The 18,311-nt window shown below is 49.6% G+C and overlaps 1 protein-coding gene across 1 annotated transcript in view; it reads left to right on the top strand.

Moving 5' to 3' along the window:
• The first annotated feature begins 3,199 nt into the window (after nt 1-3,199).
• Nucleotides 3,200-18,311, top strand: part of ZFAT (zinc finger and AT-hook domain containing) — a 187,258-nt gene continuing 172,146 nt past the window's right edge. The window contains exon 1 of the mRNA XM_060127706.1: nt 3,200-3,968. Within this exon, the coding sequence (XP_059983689.1) occupies nt 3,950-3,968 (19 nt within the window). The 5' untranslated portion in view covers nt 3,200-3,949. The remainder of the gene's footprint in view (nt 3,969-18,311) is intronic.

Genomic DNA, 18,311 nt, shown 5'->3' with positions numbered 1-18,311 from the left:
TCCTTTCAGCAATAGCCCAGCACTTTTGACAGCAGCCTGGTTTTCTGGCAAGAGCAAGTTGTCTCAGGCCATTCTGACTTTCCCCTGCTTCCAGACGTGGACTCAGGTCCTTTGAAGGAGCCCTGGGTACTGCTAACGAAAAATGCTATTGAGATCAATGTGTGTGTGCTGAGGGTACAATATGTGCGTGCTGGTGATGAGATGGCACACCATGCACTGAAAAGGAAGAACTAGAGAGGATGTTGCTTCCTAAGGTCATAATTATGTTCTCAAATTGCTCAAATCATTCTACTATTACCACCTCTTCTTTTATACAGTTTTAAATAGATTTTTCTCTATAACGTGCCTATTCAGATTTTAACACTTCACTCAGACTGTGATTATCCCAACCTCTGATTTTATCAACTTCTATGTGCCTCAAGGCCCATTATTTTGAGGTCACTTGTATGTATACTTTATCAGAACCTGCTTTCAAGAAAACATCTTATAAAATTATGTATCTAAATTTTTCTCTTTTCCTGTAAATGCTCATTTGTCATATACCTATTAGACATACCTATAAAATTATTGACACAAATATATTCAATTATGTTAATTTGCTATTATATAACCAAATGCCATTTCATGGTGATACATTTCTGGCACAAATTCACTCCCGTGCTAGCCTTGAGAGGCTGCTGGACACCAGAGGGCCAGCTGGGAAGCTCGTCCCCTCTAGGAACTGTCGTTGAAGCAGGATGCCATTAATAATACAATTTTGAGGAATTTATATTTAATTCCACTAATGCGCCTTCATTAATTGAAGGCATTTGGGGATAGTATGCAAATGGAAAGAATAAAGGTTTTTGCTGACTGAAAATGTGCAAATCACTCAGCAAAGCCAGGGGTGGACTCTTCTCTCCATTTGCAGATCTGGTCCCATAGAAAGGGACTGGCTCTTCGTCATTTCTGTATGCCCGTGGCCAGGCCAGTTCTCAGTTATGATAGGTGCTCAGTGATTCTTCTTTGAATAGAGAAGGAAGAAAATGCCATGAGAATCACGGAGAAAATCATAACTGGCCAAATCATTAACCCGGGACTGTCATTTATAATCCACAATTTCTTTTTTTTTAAAATTTGACTTTATTAATATTCTGAGGCAATTGGGTTTTGAGACAAACTTTAAATTGCTTCATTTCCAAAATTCATTTTCGTCACAACATCCGGGAGCAATCCGTCTGCTAATCAATAACTAACATTTAAATGGCTGTTGCCAGAAAGGCAACCCAGCACAAAACCAGTACTGTCAGCAACTCAGAACAACTCTAATTTCCTGACAGAAATCGATTCACAGCAACATAGTGGTTACTGCAAATATTTATCGTTCTGAAAAGGAAAGTTCATCAGTGCAGCTTCTTGAGCAGTTCATTCACAAATGAAGGACTGTGATGGGCTCCACCTCGACATCTGTCTTGAGATGTAGGATGTGGTGGGTGGCAATAACCCTATGATTGCCTTGAAATTGGCCCTTTTGGGGGTGTAGTGGGTACTGTGGGCCCATCCCAGATGGCCATGTGGGGAGAATATTGGGCATGGAAAGTCCAGTTCCACAGCTGGGATTTCACTGGCTTGCTGTGTGATCTCAGAAAGCCACCTAACCTCTCTGAACATTCCTTTTCTCTTCAAGGAAAGCACGATAATCAGATCTGTCCAATTTAGCCCTCCAGTTGTTGTGAGGATGAAACAAAGGGGTTGGGGGAGGAGATATCCCTGAACATATATTTAATGGACTGGGTAAATTTGGGGTCTTATAATGACTCTATTTCCCAAGAACAGGATTAAGGAGCAAGGCAGAATATTCATGAGAAATCAGAGCGTCATCCTAAAGCTCAGTGTTCATGGGAGTTTTACTAACTGGAAAACAAGTGACAATGGGAACAAATGTGCTCACTGAGTGACACTTACTTCTGTGCAGTAGGAGCTGGGAAACAAGGATAAAAAAATCTGTGCTCATGAAGTTCATGGTCTAGCTCATGGGGAGGGGGCTGAGCAAACAGATAAACGCAACGGGTGTGGGGAGGGTAAAGAGAGGTGTGAGTGGGAGTGTGGGAACACACAGGCAAGAACTGAAGGACAATTTCTCAAGTCGAGCAGCAATAGAGGGAAGGCTATTCCAGGAAAAGACAACAGGCGCAGATTAGCACTTCAAGAGAACCATAAAAATAAATCAGTATTTCCCAAATTTCTCACTTGAAGTTCACTTTTACATTTTTGGGGGCCTTGTCTCTGTACCACATGCACCATTTTTTTCTTTTTTTAATTTATTGGCCATGCTACGCGACATGTGGGATCTTAGCTCCCTGACCAGGGAGCGAACCCACACCCCCTGCATTGGAAGCATGAAGTCTTTTTTTTTTTTAAATGCTTTTTTAAATAGTATTTTAAATTTTTTTAGTTTATTTTTGGTTGCATTGGGGCTTCGTTACTGCGCGTGGGCTTTCTCTAGTTGCATCAAGTGGAGGCTACTCTTCGTTGCAGTGTGTGGGCTTCTCATTGTGGTAGCTTCTCTTGTGGAGCACGGGCTCTAGGCACATGGGCTTCAGTAGTTGCGGCACGCGGGCTCAGTAGTTGTGGCTCACGGGCTTAGTTGCTCCGCGGCATGTGGGATCTTCCCGCTACAGGGCTTGAACCCGTGTCCCCTGCATTGGCAGGAGGATTCTTAACCACTGCGCACCAAGGAAGTCCTGGGAGCACTGAGTCTTAACCACTGGAACACCAGGGAGGTCCTGCACCATTTTAGGTTGACCAATTTTTAAAAATATAAGTTGGCTTTAAAAAGAAAACTTTATACATTACTACCATAAATGAAAAACATTGTTAAAACAAAAGCTAACCTTAAAAATACAGGCAACAGGAACTCAATTTATTCAATAAATTACTGTCAGGCTGTTCTAGTTTCTGGGACCAAAGGGGCGACAAAGACGAGATGGAGATAAATTAATGTCAGGCAGTAATTGATACTAGGGAGAAAACAGAAAGTGACTTAGGAGGGTCACTTTGGATGGGGTGGTCTGGGAGGGCCCACCAGGAGATATCGTTTGAGAAGAGATCTGAAGGAAGTGGTAGACCAAAAGGAAGACGAGGTCATTACATCTCAACCAGATACTGTTGCCTGCAGAAAGAAGACTGTGAACCAGATTCAGGGAGACAAGCAAGGGTTAGGGAGGCGTGCTCACACCCAACTGAGACTTTCTGCAAGACAGGAGGACAGAGAGAAGGCAGTCATTCTGTCGAGGCGGTTACAGTTGTTTAATTCAGTCTGGAAGACTAAATCAAGTCGGGTACTCCTAGCGGAAAGCATCCCACTTCAGGAAACACTGCAATCTTTGAGAGGGAGGCAGGCTGTTACTGCCCCGATTGACAAATTAGTAAACTAAAGCCAAGAAAAGTTAAATCGCTGGGAACTGGGACCGGAGCGCTGCCTTAACCTCGTACAGCCCGGTGGAGTGCAGGGGTGGGTCCAAGGATGGGCCGGCAGGTAGATGCTGGCTCTGGCAGCACTGTGAAGACTCCCAATCCTCCAATCTGCGTTCCACGCCTCTCGTTAGCCCCTTCCCAGGAGAGGCTCAAAACCCGGAGCTACGGAATCTGCGGAGCGGGACACAAAGCACGACCGCCGGAGCCGAGCATGCGCAGTAGCCCGGCCCAGCCCGGCCGCTCTCGCCGCTGGGGGAGGGTCATCCAAGCCTGACGTCCGCGACGCCGTCGTCAGCGCCCCGGGAAGAGGAGGGCGAAGACTCCATCCGCCATGTTGGATGCCGCAGATTCGCCATAACCGCGCCGGCTCTTTTCTTAAAAAAATAAAAATAAAAAGCGAAGCATCAGCGGAGCGCCCCGCCTTCTCGGTCGGCGCGGGAGGGGGCCCAGAAGAGCCCGAGGCTTTTTTTTCCTCCGCGGTGGGGGCGTTGCCATGGAGACGCGGGCGGCAGGTGAGCCGGGCTGGGGGTTGGGGTGGGGATGAGGTGGGGGTGGGGCGCGGCGCGGCGCGCGGGAAGCCGTTTCGAGCTTGGAGTCGGGTAGAAGCGCGCAGGCCGCTGGGCGGCGGAGGGATCCGCGGCCCAGGGCGGAGAGCGGACGTAGCGGCGTCCTTCGACGGCACGTTAAATCGCTGGCAGTATCCCGCCGCCTTGGGTTTTTATTAAAAAAAAAGTAACGAGGGTGCTAGCGGAAGAACGAGCAAGGGAAAGCAGTGCGCTCGCGCGTGCGGGGCCGTTTCCGGGGCAACGGGAGGGGTCGGGGCGCGCGCTAGCGACCCAGCGCAGGCGTCCTGGCGGGCGGGAGGTTCGAATCCGATGCTGCCGACTCGGTGGCCGCGTGGGCCTTGGCTCGGCCTCCTTGTTGCCTGGCCTGTTTTCTCCTCTGTGAAATGGATAGTTCCTTTAGACCCATGTACTTGGCCAGGATGTTTTGAAGGGAAAGGGTTCCACCGAGCTGCTGAAGGAAAGTTTCTTTGTGTCCTGTAGAGGGAGCCATAAACACCAGGGATTAGCTGGTTACTGCTGGTAACCCAGTAATACCCTGTGATAAATTGTGATTTGTTTATAAATTTATTTATTTTGGCTGCGTTGGGTCTTCATTGCTGTGCGCGGGCTTTATCTAGTTGCGGTGAGCGGGGGCCACTCTTCGTTGCGGTGCGCGGGCTTCTCATTGCGGCGGCTTCTCTTGTTGCGGAGCACAGGCTCTAGGTGCGCGGGCTTCAGTAGTTGTGGCTCGCAGGCTCCAGAGCGCAGGTCTAGTAGTTGTGGCGTACGGGCTTAGTTGCTCCGGGGCATGTGGGATCTTCCCGGACCAGGGCTCGAACCCTTGTTCCCTGCATTGGCAGGCGGATTTTTAACCACTGCGCCACCAGGGAAGCCCGATAAATTGTAATTTAGCCTCTACCTGCCGCCTAGCTCTGTGGGCCCTTCCTCACCCTTTAAAGTTAAGCTGACATGGCACCTCCTCCAGGCAGCCGTCCCTGGCTTCTTGGGCGACGCGGCCTTTCTGCTGGCTGGATGCAGGACCGCGATGGATCTTCCACTGAACACCTGGTCAAAGCCCTTAAACGTTGACCTTGGGGCTCCTTCCTGTGTAATTAACAGTAAGCATCCACACTGGGGCACTGACCTCATGCTTTTTGCTACTCAGTTTTCCCGACACCTCTAATTTGTGTGTCATTTACTGACGAGGAACAAAAGTTCAGAGAGGTCAACTTCATACAGTTTAGAAATGTCAGAGCTGAGGCTTTAAAAATCAACTTCCTCTGACTTGGGATGAAATCCAAACTTCTGGGTGCCTGCCTGGCTTGTACTTCCAACCCCTGGATCAGTGCCTGGCCCCGAGTGGGTGCCCAGGGTGCCTTTATTGAATGGAAGAATGAATGAACTATCTGACCGCCTCCTGCCCCCTTCCAGCCTGGTTCCCTGGCAGAGCCCAGTGACTTCGGAAATATAAGCTTAGTGTCACAGGGCTTACCCTCCACAACTGCCCCTCCACCTTCATCTTCTGAGCCTACGGGTTCATACCAAAGTAGCTATACTGAGTGTCCTGCATGCTGAGGGCTGCAGAAGACACCTAGAGCTTATGTTTGCTGGGTGTTCGGTGCCCAAACCCCAGGGGCACTTTTCTTGGCTTCTTCAGTTCAAGCCAACAGCTTTGCATGACACTCCTCTCAACATGCCAGGTAGGGATGGTAAAGAGTCCTTTGACCCTTGGTCCTGCCCTCATCCCATTGTTGTGTCAGATTCCTGCAAGTGAGTGTGTGTGTGTGTGTGTGTGTGTGTGTGTGTGTGTGTGTGTAGTGATGGAGCAAACCCAGAGCCGGAGTGGTGGGTCAGGAGCCCTGAACTATGCCAGGCATTCTTTCTGACAGTGATGATGTTACGAGTCCAAGCTCGTACTGTTTGCCGCACGACAGGTCAATAAATCGAGAGATGAGTTTTTTGGGCAAGGAATAGTGACTTTATTTGGAAAGCCAGCAGACCGAGAAGATGGTGGACTAGTGTCCCAAAGAACCATCTTACCTGAGTTAGAATTCAGCCTTCTTTTATACCCAAAGTGGAGGGCGTTTGGTTAGTTGCTGCGAAGTTCTTGGTGCCGGAATCTGTTGTTCTCACAGCTGTGCACCTAGGTCTGGTCACAGTGTTCCTATAAACCTCCAAGACAAATGGTGTCCTGTGTGTCGTGACTTTTTATCTTTGTGTGAATGGAGAAGTGTTGTACCTTTAAAAGTCAGAGCCTTGAGAATGGGCTAACCTGTATATTTTAGGCAACATTCTTAACTTGTAGCAAAAGCAATAGAATACAAAGTTTAAAGGAAAAAAAAAACAGATCCAGTATGGAGTCAGATTTGTTCTTCCCTATTACACTCTCTTCTCTGTTTGGTGCCTTCCCTCTCCCAAGACATTGGGCTACTGCTGATGATACACGACATGCACTGCCCACCTCTCCTCTTCTGGAGTTTACTTAACAGTTTTTTTTTTTTTTTAAACCTGGCACTTGTTGTAGTTTCCTTCAATTTTCAGCTGTGTAATCAGTGACCAAAAATCATGTTTTAAAATACGTTGCTGTTAACTTGCGGTCAGCTAATTCCTGAAAAGAGTCTCCTGTTTTGCTTGGTTGTTGGGTTAACGTAGGAGAGCCGGTAAAATAAATGATAAGATGGAGTCGCATTTGGTCTCTAAGGTCCAGCTTTTCGATGGTAAGCCAGCCACGATGGTCATTGCCGTGAACTGGAGATCTGTTACCGCACTGCTCCCTTCTCAGCCGGTTTCCCATTTACCTTGTAAAATGGTTTCTGTGTCTTTTCTCCCCTTACTTTACAATTTACATAACAACTTTTCAATGACAGCTATCCTTCAGTAGAATTAAGTTTCTGCCTAGGGCAAGGGCAGTCAAGAATTGGGTATATTAAAAAGACTCTCCTTAATTGCATTTCCTTTGTAGATAGTTTCCTGCATGCTGCTTCTGAAAACCTCCCCAGCAAGAGGGGCTGATTTAATTATGTAGAAGGGATTTAGCCTAGAGTTGTTTTCTCTTTGTTAGCAGCTGTTTATTCTGTTAAACTTTCACTGTCTTTGCCATTTCTCAAGGGCAGGTGTCAACTTTAAGGGCTGGAACAGTCTGGAGGGTGGAATGAACACGTGCTCTCGGGCCAGAGATCTGCTACTCACCAGATTCCTGACCTGAGGGAGTCACATAACTCGTGGAACCCACCTTCTTCTGCGGGAGACATGGTCCTGCCCACGACCTGGGTTATGGCGCACTGTAGATGCTGTGGGCACTGCTGTTTATCCCTTTCACCGAGACCCCAGTCTCTCTGCTGTGCAGCTTAGTGCATTGAGATCTACTTGCTCCTTGAAAACAGTTGTGGTTGGAAAATGTGATAGACTTTGATTGGTTAAAAAAATTTTTATTATTTATTTATTTATTGCTGCACTGTGCAGCTTGCAGGATCTTGGTTCCCTGACAAGGGACTGAACCTGGGCCCCCGTAGTGAAAGCGCTGAGTCCTAACCACTGGACTGCCAGGGAATTCCCATTGATTGATTTCTTTTTAAAAGAAAGAAAAGTAATCTGGGGGTGAAACAAATTGTCATATTAAACAGCTATTGTAGGTTTGAAGTTACGTCTTTTTTTCCAAGGAACATAAAATATATCATTATATGCTTATAAACAGATTATGCTTGGCATGTTAATAGAAAAAGGATTTTAACTTGGGTAACAGATTTTTCTTCTTTTAAATCATGTAACAAATGGAGCCGCAAATTTCTGAACTCTGGAATCTGGCACGTTTGTGCCCCAGTTGGGTCTGGGCCGAGGCAGGATGGGAAGGGTGGGGACCGGACTTAAGAGTCAGCTGCTGGCCTTGCTGGTGTAGGGAGAGGAGGGGACCAAATCAGCCACCGCGTCTGGAGCCAAGGAGCGGGGGGCTTTGGGAGCCGCATTCTGGAAAAGGAGGGTCTTGGAGGTCCTGGCAACCTGGAGGACCTTGTAAGTCAGCCCCAAGCCTCCTTGTAGGGCCCTAGCTGGCTTCCTTCTTTCTGTTAGATATTTTTTTCCCATCTCTGCCAGCAGGCCTCTTTTTCTGAGGCCACCACCACTTCTCTGCCCCTTAGGATTCTCCCTTCCTCCCTCCCTTCCCAACTTCCCATCCTTCCTTCCTTCCTTCTTTCTTCCTTTTTTTTTTCTTCCAAGCAGATTCCTTGGTTCACCCAAATGTTTGTGCCAAAGTTTGTGCCGGAAAGTGAGAATGCAGTCAGATATGATTCGCTGTTTCCTCCTGAGGATCTCACACAGTCCTAGCCGTGGAACCGATCCTTTAGGAGATGGTGCCGGAGACTATGATGGAAGTAAGCCCTGAGAGTTGAAGGCTTGAGGGGGTGTGCTGCACCTAGCCCAGCCACTTAGTTACTGTGATCCTTTGTTGAAAATTACGTGGGGGTCCATTTCTGAGCTCTCTGGTCTATTCCATTGATCTATTTGTTTATCCTTCATCAGCACCGCACTGTGAATTACTGTAGCTTTCTAGTAATTTCTGAAGTTATGAGGAATAAATAGGAGGACACTTTTTGGAGGGGCAGAGATGAGGCAGGAGCAAGACCCGGCATCAGGTGCTGTTACGGTGCATCCCAGAGATGATGACACTCACCCCACAGCAGTGGGTGTGGGAGTGGAGGTTTGGGGCAGATTTAGAGAAATGGACCAGAGTAAAAACCCATAGGACTGGTGATCGAGTGGATTTTAGCTTAGAGACCAGCCAGCATTCATCTGTGTTTGGTTTCAGGGAAAGAGCAGTGATGAACCAAACAGGCACAGGGATATGAAACGTTCCAGGCTCCATACACACAGCTGTGGTCCATTATTCTCACATCCCTCCTGCAGTGGTAGAGAGAAGAGCTTTTGAATTCTGCTCCCTGTTTTTATTTCTGAGTTGGTGCAGGGCTTGCCGGGTTACTGGAAGCACCTCAGAGAGACCCTTCCTGGGGACTGAGGCCCTTCGCTCCACTCTGAAGAGGCCCCTGGAGCCGAAGTTCTGTGCAGCCCTGCCCCAGGACGGCCATGGGGCAGCTCTTACCCGTCGCTGGTCACGAGTCAGAGGACCAGAGAAGTTTTGGTTTTACCGGGATGTGGGTTGGCCGGCGGCTGACCCACCCTGAGCCACTCTTTCTTCCCCAGCCCTTAGTTTTGTCTGTTTCTCTGGGAAGTGTGAGTTGAACTGCCTTGGTTAACCTTAGCCTCAGGGGTTCTTACGTGAACGTTCTGGAAATGCTTTAGTCCTCACGACAAAGGAAATGCAGCATTTGTTAACCTTAAACATTGATCTCTTTAAGCTTTTAACTGTATTTTGAATTAAATGATATTGATATTTTTGGAGTTTACAGTCTTTTAGGAGGAACACGTTAAACAAATAAATACATCGTTAAATACATGATTACAGATTGCGGTAATTGCTTCAAAGCGGAGGATGGGGGGGAGTGGGCAAGAGAAAATAATGGGGACCTAATTTATATTGAAGGGGAATTAAGAAAAGCCTCTCTGACAAACTGAGGTTGGAACTGAAACTTGAAGCATGAGGTTCTGGATTAAAAAAAAAAAAAGTTTGATAAGCAGAAAGCAGGCACCCGCCAGCCCTCTCCACTTTGCAGAATTTCAGGCAGCTCAGGACTAGCTCCCTGAGGCCGGAGTTCTCCTTTGCGCTTTATCGCCCCCTAGGGGACATGCATGGGAAAGGCCCTGCGGAAGTGGAGATAGCCTAGGAGACAGCTGTGCCTGCACAGGGGGCGGCTGCACGTGGGGACTGGCCTGGCCACCGTGTAGGCGCTGTCCCAGCAGCGGGACCCGTCAGGTATGGCAGGGCATGGCTGAGGCCGGGATGCTGGACCTGCAGGGAGGGAGGTCCGGGGGCCGCCGCTGGCTTGGTCAGAGGCAGTGGGAGGAGCTGGCCTCGCCAGGGTCACCTTAAGGCTGCACGAGCTGGAGCCGAGTCAGGGAGGAGGACAGGCCGCCTGACCTTCTAAAGGTCCCTGCCCTGTAAAAAGAGTGGTAGCTGTCCAAGCCGGTGAGGGGCAGGTCGGGCACTGGCTGCAAGTCTGGACTCTCTGTCCTTTCCAAGGCAGCAGTCTATGAATTTGGGCCACGAATAAAACCACGGTCACTTTAAATTGTTTTCACGAGCAACATGGCATTATTTGTTTATGTTTCTGGAGTTTGTGTCTTACTCATTTCTAAATGTGCTTCGCTTACATAGTATGTGGTATATATTAGGCATTCATTAAATGTTGAATTGTGAGACTAAGTAAAAAACTACTTTTTTCCCTAGTGAAAAACCGAATAGCCCAGGTATGTGGAGAACACACCTAATGTTTACTTCATATATTGGTTACCAGGAAGAATGGACCAGATCATTCTGGTAGGCTGGAGCTGGGTGGCTGCTGGGGTTTGGAAAATTCTTCTTTTCCCTGTGGCTCTTGCTTAAATTTAAAGCTCTGTTCTGGAATTTGAACAGACCTTAGACACATCTGAATATTAGACAGCAGTTCTTTCTTCTTGAATTAATTTGCAAGTTCAAAATACTTTGTAACTGAGACGACTGGCAGGCTTTCATGATAAGTAAAGCAGGTATTTAAAATTTGATGGAAGTTGGGCTTCCCTGGTGGCGCAGTGGTTAACAATCCGCCTGCCAATGCAGGGGACACGGGTTCGAGCCCTGGTCGGGGAAGATCCCACATGCCGCGGAGCAACTAAGCCTGTGCGTCACAACTACTGAGCCTGCGCTCTAGAGCCCGTGAGCCACAACTGCTGAGCCCGGGCGCCACAGCTACTGAAGCCCGTGCGCCTAGAGCCCGTGCTCCGCAACGAGAGAAGCCACTGCAGTGAGAAGCCCGCGCACCGCAACGAAGACCCAATGCAGCCAAAAATAAATAATAAATAAATGAATAAACTTATTAAAAAAATAATAAAATTTGAAGTTGTGTTTGCACGTTTCCCACATTTTCCTTCAGTTCCTGCCCAGGCTGTTATTTTATCTCCTTTGATTATGACCTCAGGAACCTGGAGCAGACAGCCAGCGTCTAAAGCCTGTGATGGTAATAAATGGAAATGTCCTCATCTTCTGCCTCTTTTTCAACAGTGTGGACAGTAACTCTGGTCGGCAAGGTCTAAGCTTCCTAATTCCTTGTCTCCATTTTCCTAACTCTGTGGGTCCCAAAGATTTCGGGGTGCTGGAGGCCCTCTCCTGTCTCGCTGGCTGTCAGGGAGTGGCACCTGCAAACCACATTTCTCTGATCTTCAGTGAAAAAGTTGCCAGGTGTCCTGGAAATAATGTGAATACTGGATCTGTGTTCTACTCCAGACTGCAATGTGCTGGAAGTGGGAAATACACACCAGATTTTGAATACTTAGTACGACAGCAACATCAAAAGAACGTGAAATTTCTCATCTCTCTTTTAAAAATGGATTACAAGTGAAGTGATAATATTTTGGATATACTGGGGTAACAAAACATATTATTAAAATTAATTTTACTTGTTTCTTTTCATTTTAACGTGGCTGCTTGAAAATTTGAAATCACACCAGTGGTTCTATTTCTTTATAAAATTTTTTTTAATTTAAATGTATTTATTTATTGTTATTTTTGGCTGCATTGGGTGTTTGTTGCTGCACGTGGGCTTTCTCTAGTTGTGGCGAGCGGGGGCTACTCTTCGTTGCGGTGCGCGGGCTTCTCATTGCGGTGGCTTCTCTTGTTGCGGAGCAGGGGCTCTAGGCACGTGGGCTTCAGTAGTTGTGGCACGCGGGCTCCGTAGTTGTGGCACGCGGGCTCAGTAGTTGTGGCTCACGGGCTCTAGAGCACAGCCTCAGTAGTTGTGGCGCATGGGCTTAGTTGCTCCGTGGCATGTGGGATCTTCCCAGACCGGGGCTCGAACCTGTGTCCCCTGCATTGACAGGGGGATTCTTAGCCACTGCGCCACCAGGGAAGTCCCAGTGGTTCTATTTCTGTGGGACAGCACTGGCCTGGATGGGGCGCTGGGCCTCTTGAGCCATGGTGGCTGCCCTCCCAGAGCTTCTGCAGAGAGCCACACGTGTGTGCGTCTCCCCATGCGAGGCAGTGACCCGTGCACAGGGACCCGCCTGCCATCTGCAGGAACTTGCCCAGTATGTACAGCAATGGTGTGCGTGCTGAGCCGCGTCCACCTGCCTGGTGGGCTGTGTTCACAAGCCCCGTTCACCCATTCTTCCCAGTTCTGCTCTGCACCTGCGTCATGTGGAGCAGAGTCCACAAAGCCCTTTTCCCAGGATTCCTCCACATGGTGGCCCCTGCCTCCACCGTCCTCATGAGGTCAGCAGGGCGGCTGCAGTTGCCACTGCGGGTTTCCAGCCAAGGACCTACGGGCTCGGGAAGGGAGAGGTCCCTCCAGCCAGGCAGATGTGGCCACGTGGGTGGGGTTTGACCCCGGAGCCTCTGTCCTGAGGCCCAGTGCTGAAGCCGGTTCAAGGCAGCCCTTTACCTTCTGAAGTTAAGACTAATGGTGCCTCCACCACAGAAAGGAACCAAAATAAACTAGAACAGCAAAAACCCCAAACCGGAAACTCAGAGGCCTGGTGATGTGGCAGCCCTGGGCATCGCAGTCCCCCTAAAATACATCGCAAAACGGGAGAGGATTTTGCACATTTTGTTTTTCCCATGGAAACGATCCCGGAGACTCGGTCGCTTTGGAGGCATGGCGTCAAGAGTTCTGGGGCCACCTCGGTGATTTGCACGAGGGGAGCTGTGGTGTCAGAAGCGTTCACGGGGGCTCCCACATCCTCAGAGCTTCCCACACATCTGCTGGGGCGGGGCGGTGCTGCCACTTAGACAACTGGGTGACGGGGGTGCAGTTTCTGTTTACGTAAAATTATTTGTTGTGCTTTCCGAAGGAAAGGGCCCTGGGGCTGCTCTTCAGCTATGATTATGTTAAATGTGAGTAGTAGACTCTATTGCCCGGGGCTCTCACTTTGAGAGTGCTTAAAAATAACTTAGAAAAATTATGTCAAGTTTCAACATGGAAGAAATGCGTATGCATAAAATTATAATGCAACTGTTGGCCCAGCCTTAATTGTAGCTGTTACTGAGCCTTTCTCATTTTATTTTGTTAATCCTGTTTCAACAAAGGAACACCCATGGGCTTTCTTCTTTGCATTTAATAGGAATGTTAACTTTGTGAGCTGTAGAAGGCATGCTCATCAGCGTTTCATGAGCTGCATGGTAATAAGACCACAAATTAGGCTGTGCATTTATTGGAACTTCAGCTCACTGAACCTCAGAGCTGGGAGGGCACCTTGGAGGTGATCCATGAGTGGGGTAGCAGGCGGGAGGGCAGGTGCATAACGGGCCCCTCCAGGCCATGGGGGAGGCTGGAGCTGTCTGCACACCCTGGCTTCTGTCCAGGCAGCTCTGTCTGTCTCCCTGTAAATTAGCCTCTGGGTGAGGCTCAGAGACCAGGTTCCACTTTAAACCATGCGAAGGCCACTTCCCACTGGGGCCTGGAGAGGTTCAGAGACTTACGCAGACTCCATCACACTGGAGGTGGGGAGCTGGGGCTGGTTAGGGGCTGGGGACCCAGGTCCTGACCCAGACAGGTGCCCTTCTGTGGCTTTCTGTGAGACGGTGCCTCAGAGGTGTCGGTCACCGGGCTGGGAGTGTCCTGCAGTCCTCCTGCAGCCCCAGCAGATGTAGGAGCAGAAGCTCAGGAGGGAGGCCAAGAACACACGGCCAGGTCTGGGCTTCTCACCTCACTTTGTCATTTTAAATAAGAGATTCATTTGTGAGTCAGAATTCCCTTTTCCCCCTATATCTTTCCCTTAAAAATTTTAAAAAATTGATGTATAACCTACGCATAGAAAGGTGTGTATCGAAGAGACGAACAGCTCTGTGAATGTTCACAGACTGAATTCACTGTGAGACCAAACGGAACTGGGGCAGAAGCCCCCGGCCCCAGCCCCGCCAGGGGAAACCCGGCCTGACTCAGTGCAGAGAAGTCGACCCCTTTTGTGCATCAAGCGGTGACTTGTCACTTAGGACAGGCATCAGGCAGGCCTGGGCTGTGCTTCTGCTGTGTGCTCACCTGCTCTGTGACCTTGCAGTCCCCTCCCTGGGCTCAGTTTACTCATTTGCAAATGGGGATAGCAGCCCCTCCCTCACTGGATTAATGTGAAGATTAAGTGGGTGGCGGGCAAGGCACAGCGTCGCAGCGTTAGACCTCGGGGAACGGTAGCCGGATTTTCATTAGGGTCTGTCTGCTCAGTCTTGGGAATGGCTTCATCCTGGGAATGGAGGGTGTAGTGCTCAGACTGGCCACCAGGGGGTGCTGCTGGCACACGTATGGTGCCCACTCTTGCCTGAAGGCTCTGGATTTACTGTGTGTGTTGGTTCCCTTTTTTTTTTGGCCGAGAAAAGCTGATGCCCTGTATGTGGCGGTTCTCTGTCCCTAGTTCTGGATCTCTTGCCAGGCCGTGCAGGGGCACGCATACTAACTATGTGTTCCGGGTGGGCTGGTGGCCCTGCATCTGGCACTCTCATTTTCCAGCTTACGGCTCCCTGAAGTGAGGGCCCGTTGTAAATTATAATAGACACACAGAGAGGGTAGAGTTCCCTTTTTGGTGTAGCTACGCTTAGTTGTAACGAATCGTTCGGAATGTCTCTCTAGCCACGAGGCGGGGTGCAGAGTGGGGCCCAAGGCTCGTTGTGTCCCTCCCAGGGCCCCACTTCAGTACTCCCAACTGGAGCAGCGCTGGACCCACGTGGGTGGGCAGATACAGAGGTCAACTTGGAAGGTCTTGGTCAGGTTTTGACTTTGTGTGTTGTCTGCCCGGGGCTCCTTGGCATCTCGCTAACTTCTCTGAGCCCTAGTTCTCTCCATTGTAAATGGGGACGACGATGATAGTGATGCTGATGGTCATGGTGGTGGTGGTGGTGGTGGTGGTGATGGTGGTGATGGTTGTGGTGGTGATGATGGTGGTGGTGATGGTGATGGTAGTGGTGCTGGTGGTGGTGGTGGTGATGATGGAGATGGTGGTGGTGGTGATGGTGCTGGTGGTGGTGGTGGTGATGATGGAGATGGTGGTGGTGGTGATGGTGGTGATGGTGGTGATGATAGTGGTGATGGTGGTGGTGGTCGTGGTGGTGGTGATGGTGGTGATGGTGGTGGTGGTAGTGGTGCTGGTGGTGGTGGTGCTGATGGTGGTGATGATAGTGGTGATGGTGGTGGTGGTGGTGGCACCATCTACTTGGTTACTCCACGGGATAGCGGGGAGGATCAAGTGCGGTCACTGACATGCAGATCTTTGTGAATAAAGCAGGCAGTCTAATGTTATTCTGCAGCTGGGGTGGGCAGGGAGGCCGGGGGTGCTGCTTCGGGCCATGTTGTCTTCATGCCCCCCCTCCCATGGCCGACACGTGGGAACTCTCTGAGGACACCCAGCTCTGGGAGCTCCTGTACCTTTCCATGCCTGGCCTCCCCTAATCCAAGGCCTTCTGTGCACCTGGGCCCTCTGTGCATCTGGGCGCCGGCTCACCTGGCCCACGCGTTCAAGCTCTGGACTTGGGCACTTCGAGGCTTGGCCGTCCTCACCTACCAGGTATCTTCTTGTAGCAAGTATAACTCTTGTGTCAAGAATGCCTTTTCCTCATCGATTCTAAATCTGTCACCTTTTCTTTTTTTTTTTTTTTGGTCACCTGAACACTATGCACTTTTGGTGTCACCCTAATATATCCTTATGAGAGAATGACAGGGACAGACGTAAGGTTTGATGTCCCTCCCACCTCACCCACACACACAAATGTCTAATCAGCCTCAGGGAGGAATATCAGAACACCGTCAGCTGGGAGACACGTTTTGTCTGTGACCAGAGTTTGCATCTCTGCTGAGTGTCGGCAGCTGTGGCCCTGCTGTCCTTCCTCAGCTGGTGTTTGGCCCAGAGCCTGTCAGACTGTCTGGGGCCCAGGGTGTCTGGGGATCAGTGTCTTTCTCCCCCAAGAGGGAGACCTTATTTTGTCACTTACTGTGCCTCTATTTCTAATGTCAGTGTACATTTTTTTTTTTTTTTTTTTTGCGGAAACGCGGGCCTCTCACTGTTGTGGCCTCTCCCGGTGCGGAGCACAGGCTCCGGACGCGCAGGCTCAGCGGCCATGGCTCACGGGCCCAGCCGCTCCGCGGCATGTGGGATCCTCCCGGACCGGGGCACGAACCCGTGTCCCCTGCATCGGCAGGCGGACTCTCAACCACTGCGCCACCAGGGAAGCCCCAGTGTACATTTTTTTAATCTATTTTTTTCTTGGATTACATGTCAGCATCATTGTGGAAGATCTGAAAAACTCAGAGTCTATGAAATAGGAAATAAGTAGCATTCAGAATCCGCCTACCCAGAGCCCAGCGCTTTGCTGGGTGCTGGGGAGCCAGAGGGGTGGGGAAGGGGTCTGGGGCCTCAGCTCTCTCTGTGTCTGTCCGTCTGTCTGTCTCTCTGTTTCTTCAGACCAGGCTCTCTGGCTTTCCTCCTGCCACTTAACAGTGGTCCTAGTCACCCAGGTGGAAAACCTTTTCTCAGAAGTTGCAAATTGGCAGCTCTCAGGATAGGTGTAACCTGAAGACTTGATTTGTTTGGCCCGCACAGTTTTTTTTTTTTTTCTTCAGGAAAATCTCATTTAGTTGCCAGCATTTAAAAATCCACAGATTTCAAATACAGATTCAGCTTCTCAGCCCACATCAGCGGGACTGGGGACTTCCCAATGGGGCCAGCTTCCTGGGTGCCGTGCCCCGTCCCCGGCCCTCTCGATGGGCCTCCTGCTCTGGAGGCTGGGTGCCCTTGCCTTTCTTGGGCAGGCTCCCATGGTGGGTGTTCCGAGGACCAGGCCTTGCTGCCCCCCGACCTTGACATTGTCCCCACCTCTACACACTCAAGGCTCCCCGGGGTTGAGGCTCTCCCCTGTTCTGCTCGCCGCTCTCCTTACCTCCTGGATCCATTCAGCTTCCCTCCCCCGAGAAGCCTTCCCCAGGTGCCTCAGCCACGGGGTTTCTGCGTCCTCCCCATGCCCTCTGGTGGCATGTGTTTAGTATGTTCCTGTATAGACATCCCCACCGCCGCACAAATGCATGAATACAACCTGTGTTTCTACCTGATTTTTAAGTCCCTTGTGAGCTGAACAGGTAGCTTTGAAACCATATAGGCCTGAACTTGATCCTCTTAGGCAAGTTATAGCTTCTTCATCTGTAACATGGGATAATAGTATCTTCGTGGCGGACTCATTAGGGCCACTGTGTACAGCTGTGCAGGTCGCACACTGCACAAGGGTACCGCCTCTAAGGGGACCATTTCACATCATAGATTTGTATATTCATTATGACAGTTTTCTGCAAATGGTAGTACTTGTTCTGACAAAATCAGTATATTTGACCACTTTCTGACAGGGGGAACTAGTGTCTTAAGGAAAGGGTGCCTTTTTCCTTTTCTCACAGAGGTGCCTTGCTAGCAGCCGCCCTGCCTGTCAGGGTTACACGTGATAAGGAGTGTGAAAGTGCCTGGTACTCAGGAAACGTTTGTCTCCTTGTCTCTTGAAAGCAGGAGGTCATGGAGGTGAGCCCAGAGGCAGGGCCCCCCGGTGTGTTTGTTGTGGGTGCCGAGGGGGGAAATGGGGCCTTACAAGGAAAGAACGGGGGTTAGGAGTCCAGTCTCCCGGGCACTTTGGCCATGCTGCATCTCCATCGGAATCTGGAAATATTCCTGAGTTTCACTGATTCAAAGACTGATTTTAACATCCCTAAAATCAGGTGGTGTCTTACAATTGGTGTGATAAGATACCAGCGTGTTTTAGTTTATTTGGTAGCATTTTAATCTTTTTTAGTGTATGTAAAGTATCAGTGCCTCTTAAAATAGATGTTGTCTTAGATTTGAGGAGATACAATAAAGAAACCTATTTCGTAGGATTGTTGTGAAGATTGAACGCTCTTAGCATGAGGCTTGCATGGCGCCAGCTCATGGTGAGGGTTTAATGGATTTCAGCTTCCTTTTCTTCTCCCTCTTCCTCTTTGAATGCCCTTATTTTGGTTACAGCAAGTTCTCAGTAAGTGTGATGGTGAGGATGACGTTATACGGCATACCCACAGCTCATGAAAAGTTCTGCAAAATAAGCTAAATGGAAGGAAAGTGTTTTGTCCAAGCCCAGGCTTCTTTTCCTGAAGATAAAGGAAAAGCGTATTTTTGATTGTAGTAAGCTGCGCGATGCGTAGAGCTTCTCCATTACCTCGGTGTGACCGCGATCTG

This window comes from Lagenorhynchus albirostris, chromosome 17 (genome assembly GCF_949774975.1).
Source record: "Lagenorhynchus albirostris chromosome 17, mLagAlb1.1, whole genome shotgun sequence".
Lineage (NCBI taxonomy): Eukaryota > Metazoa > Chordata > Mammalia > Artiodactyla > Delphinidae > Lagenorhynchus > Lagenorhynchus albirostris.
This window is presented reverse-complemented; position numbering and strand designations above follow the sequence as displayed.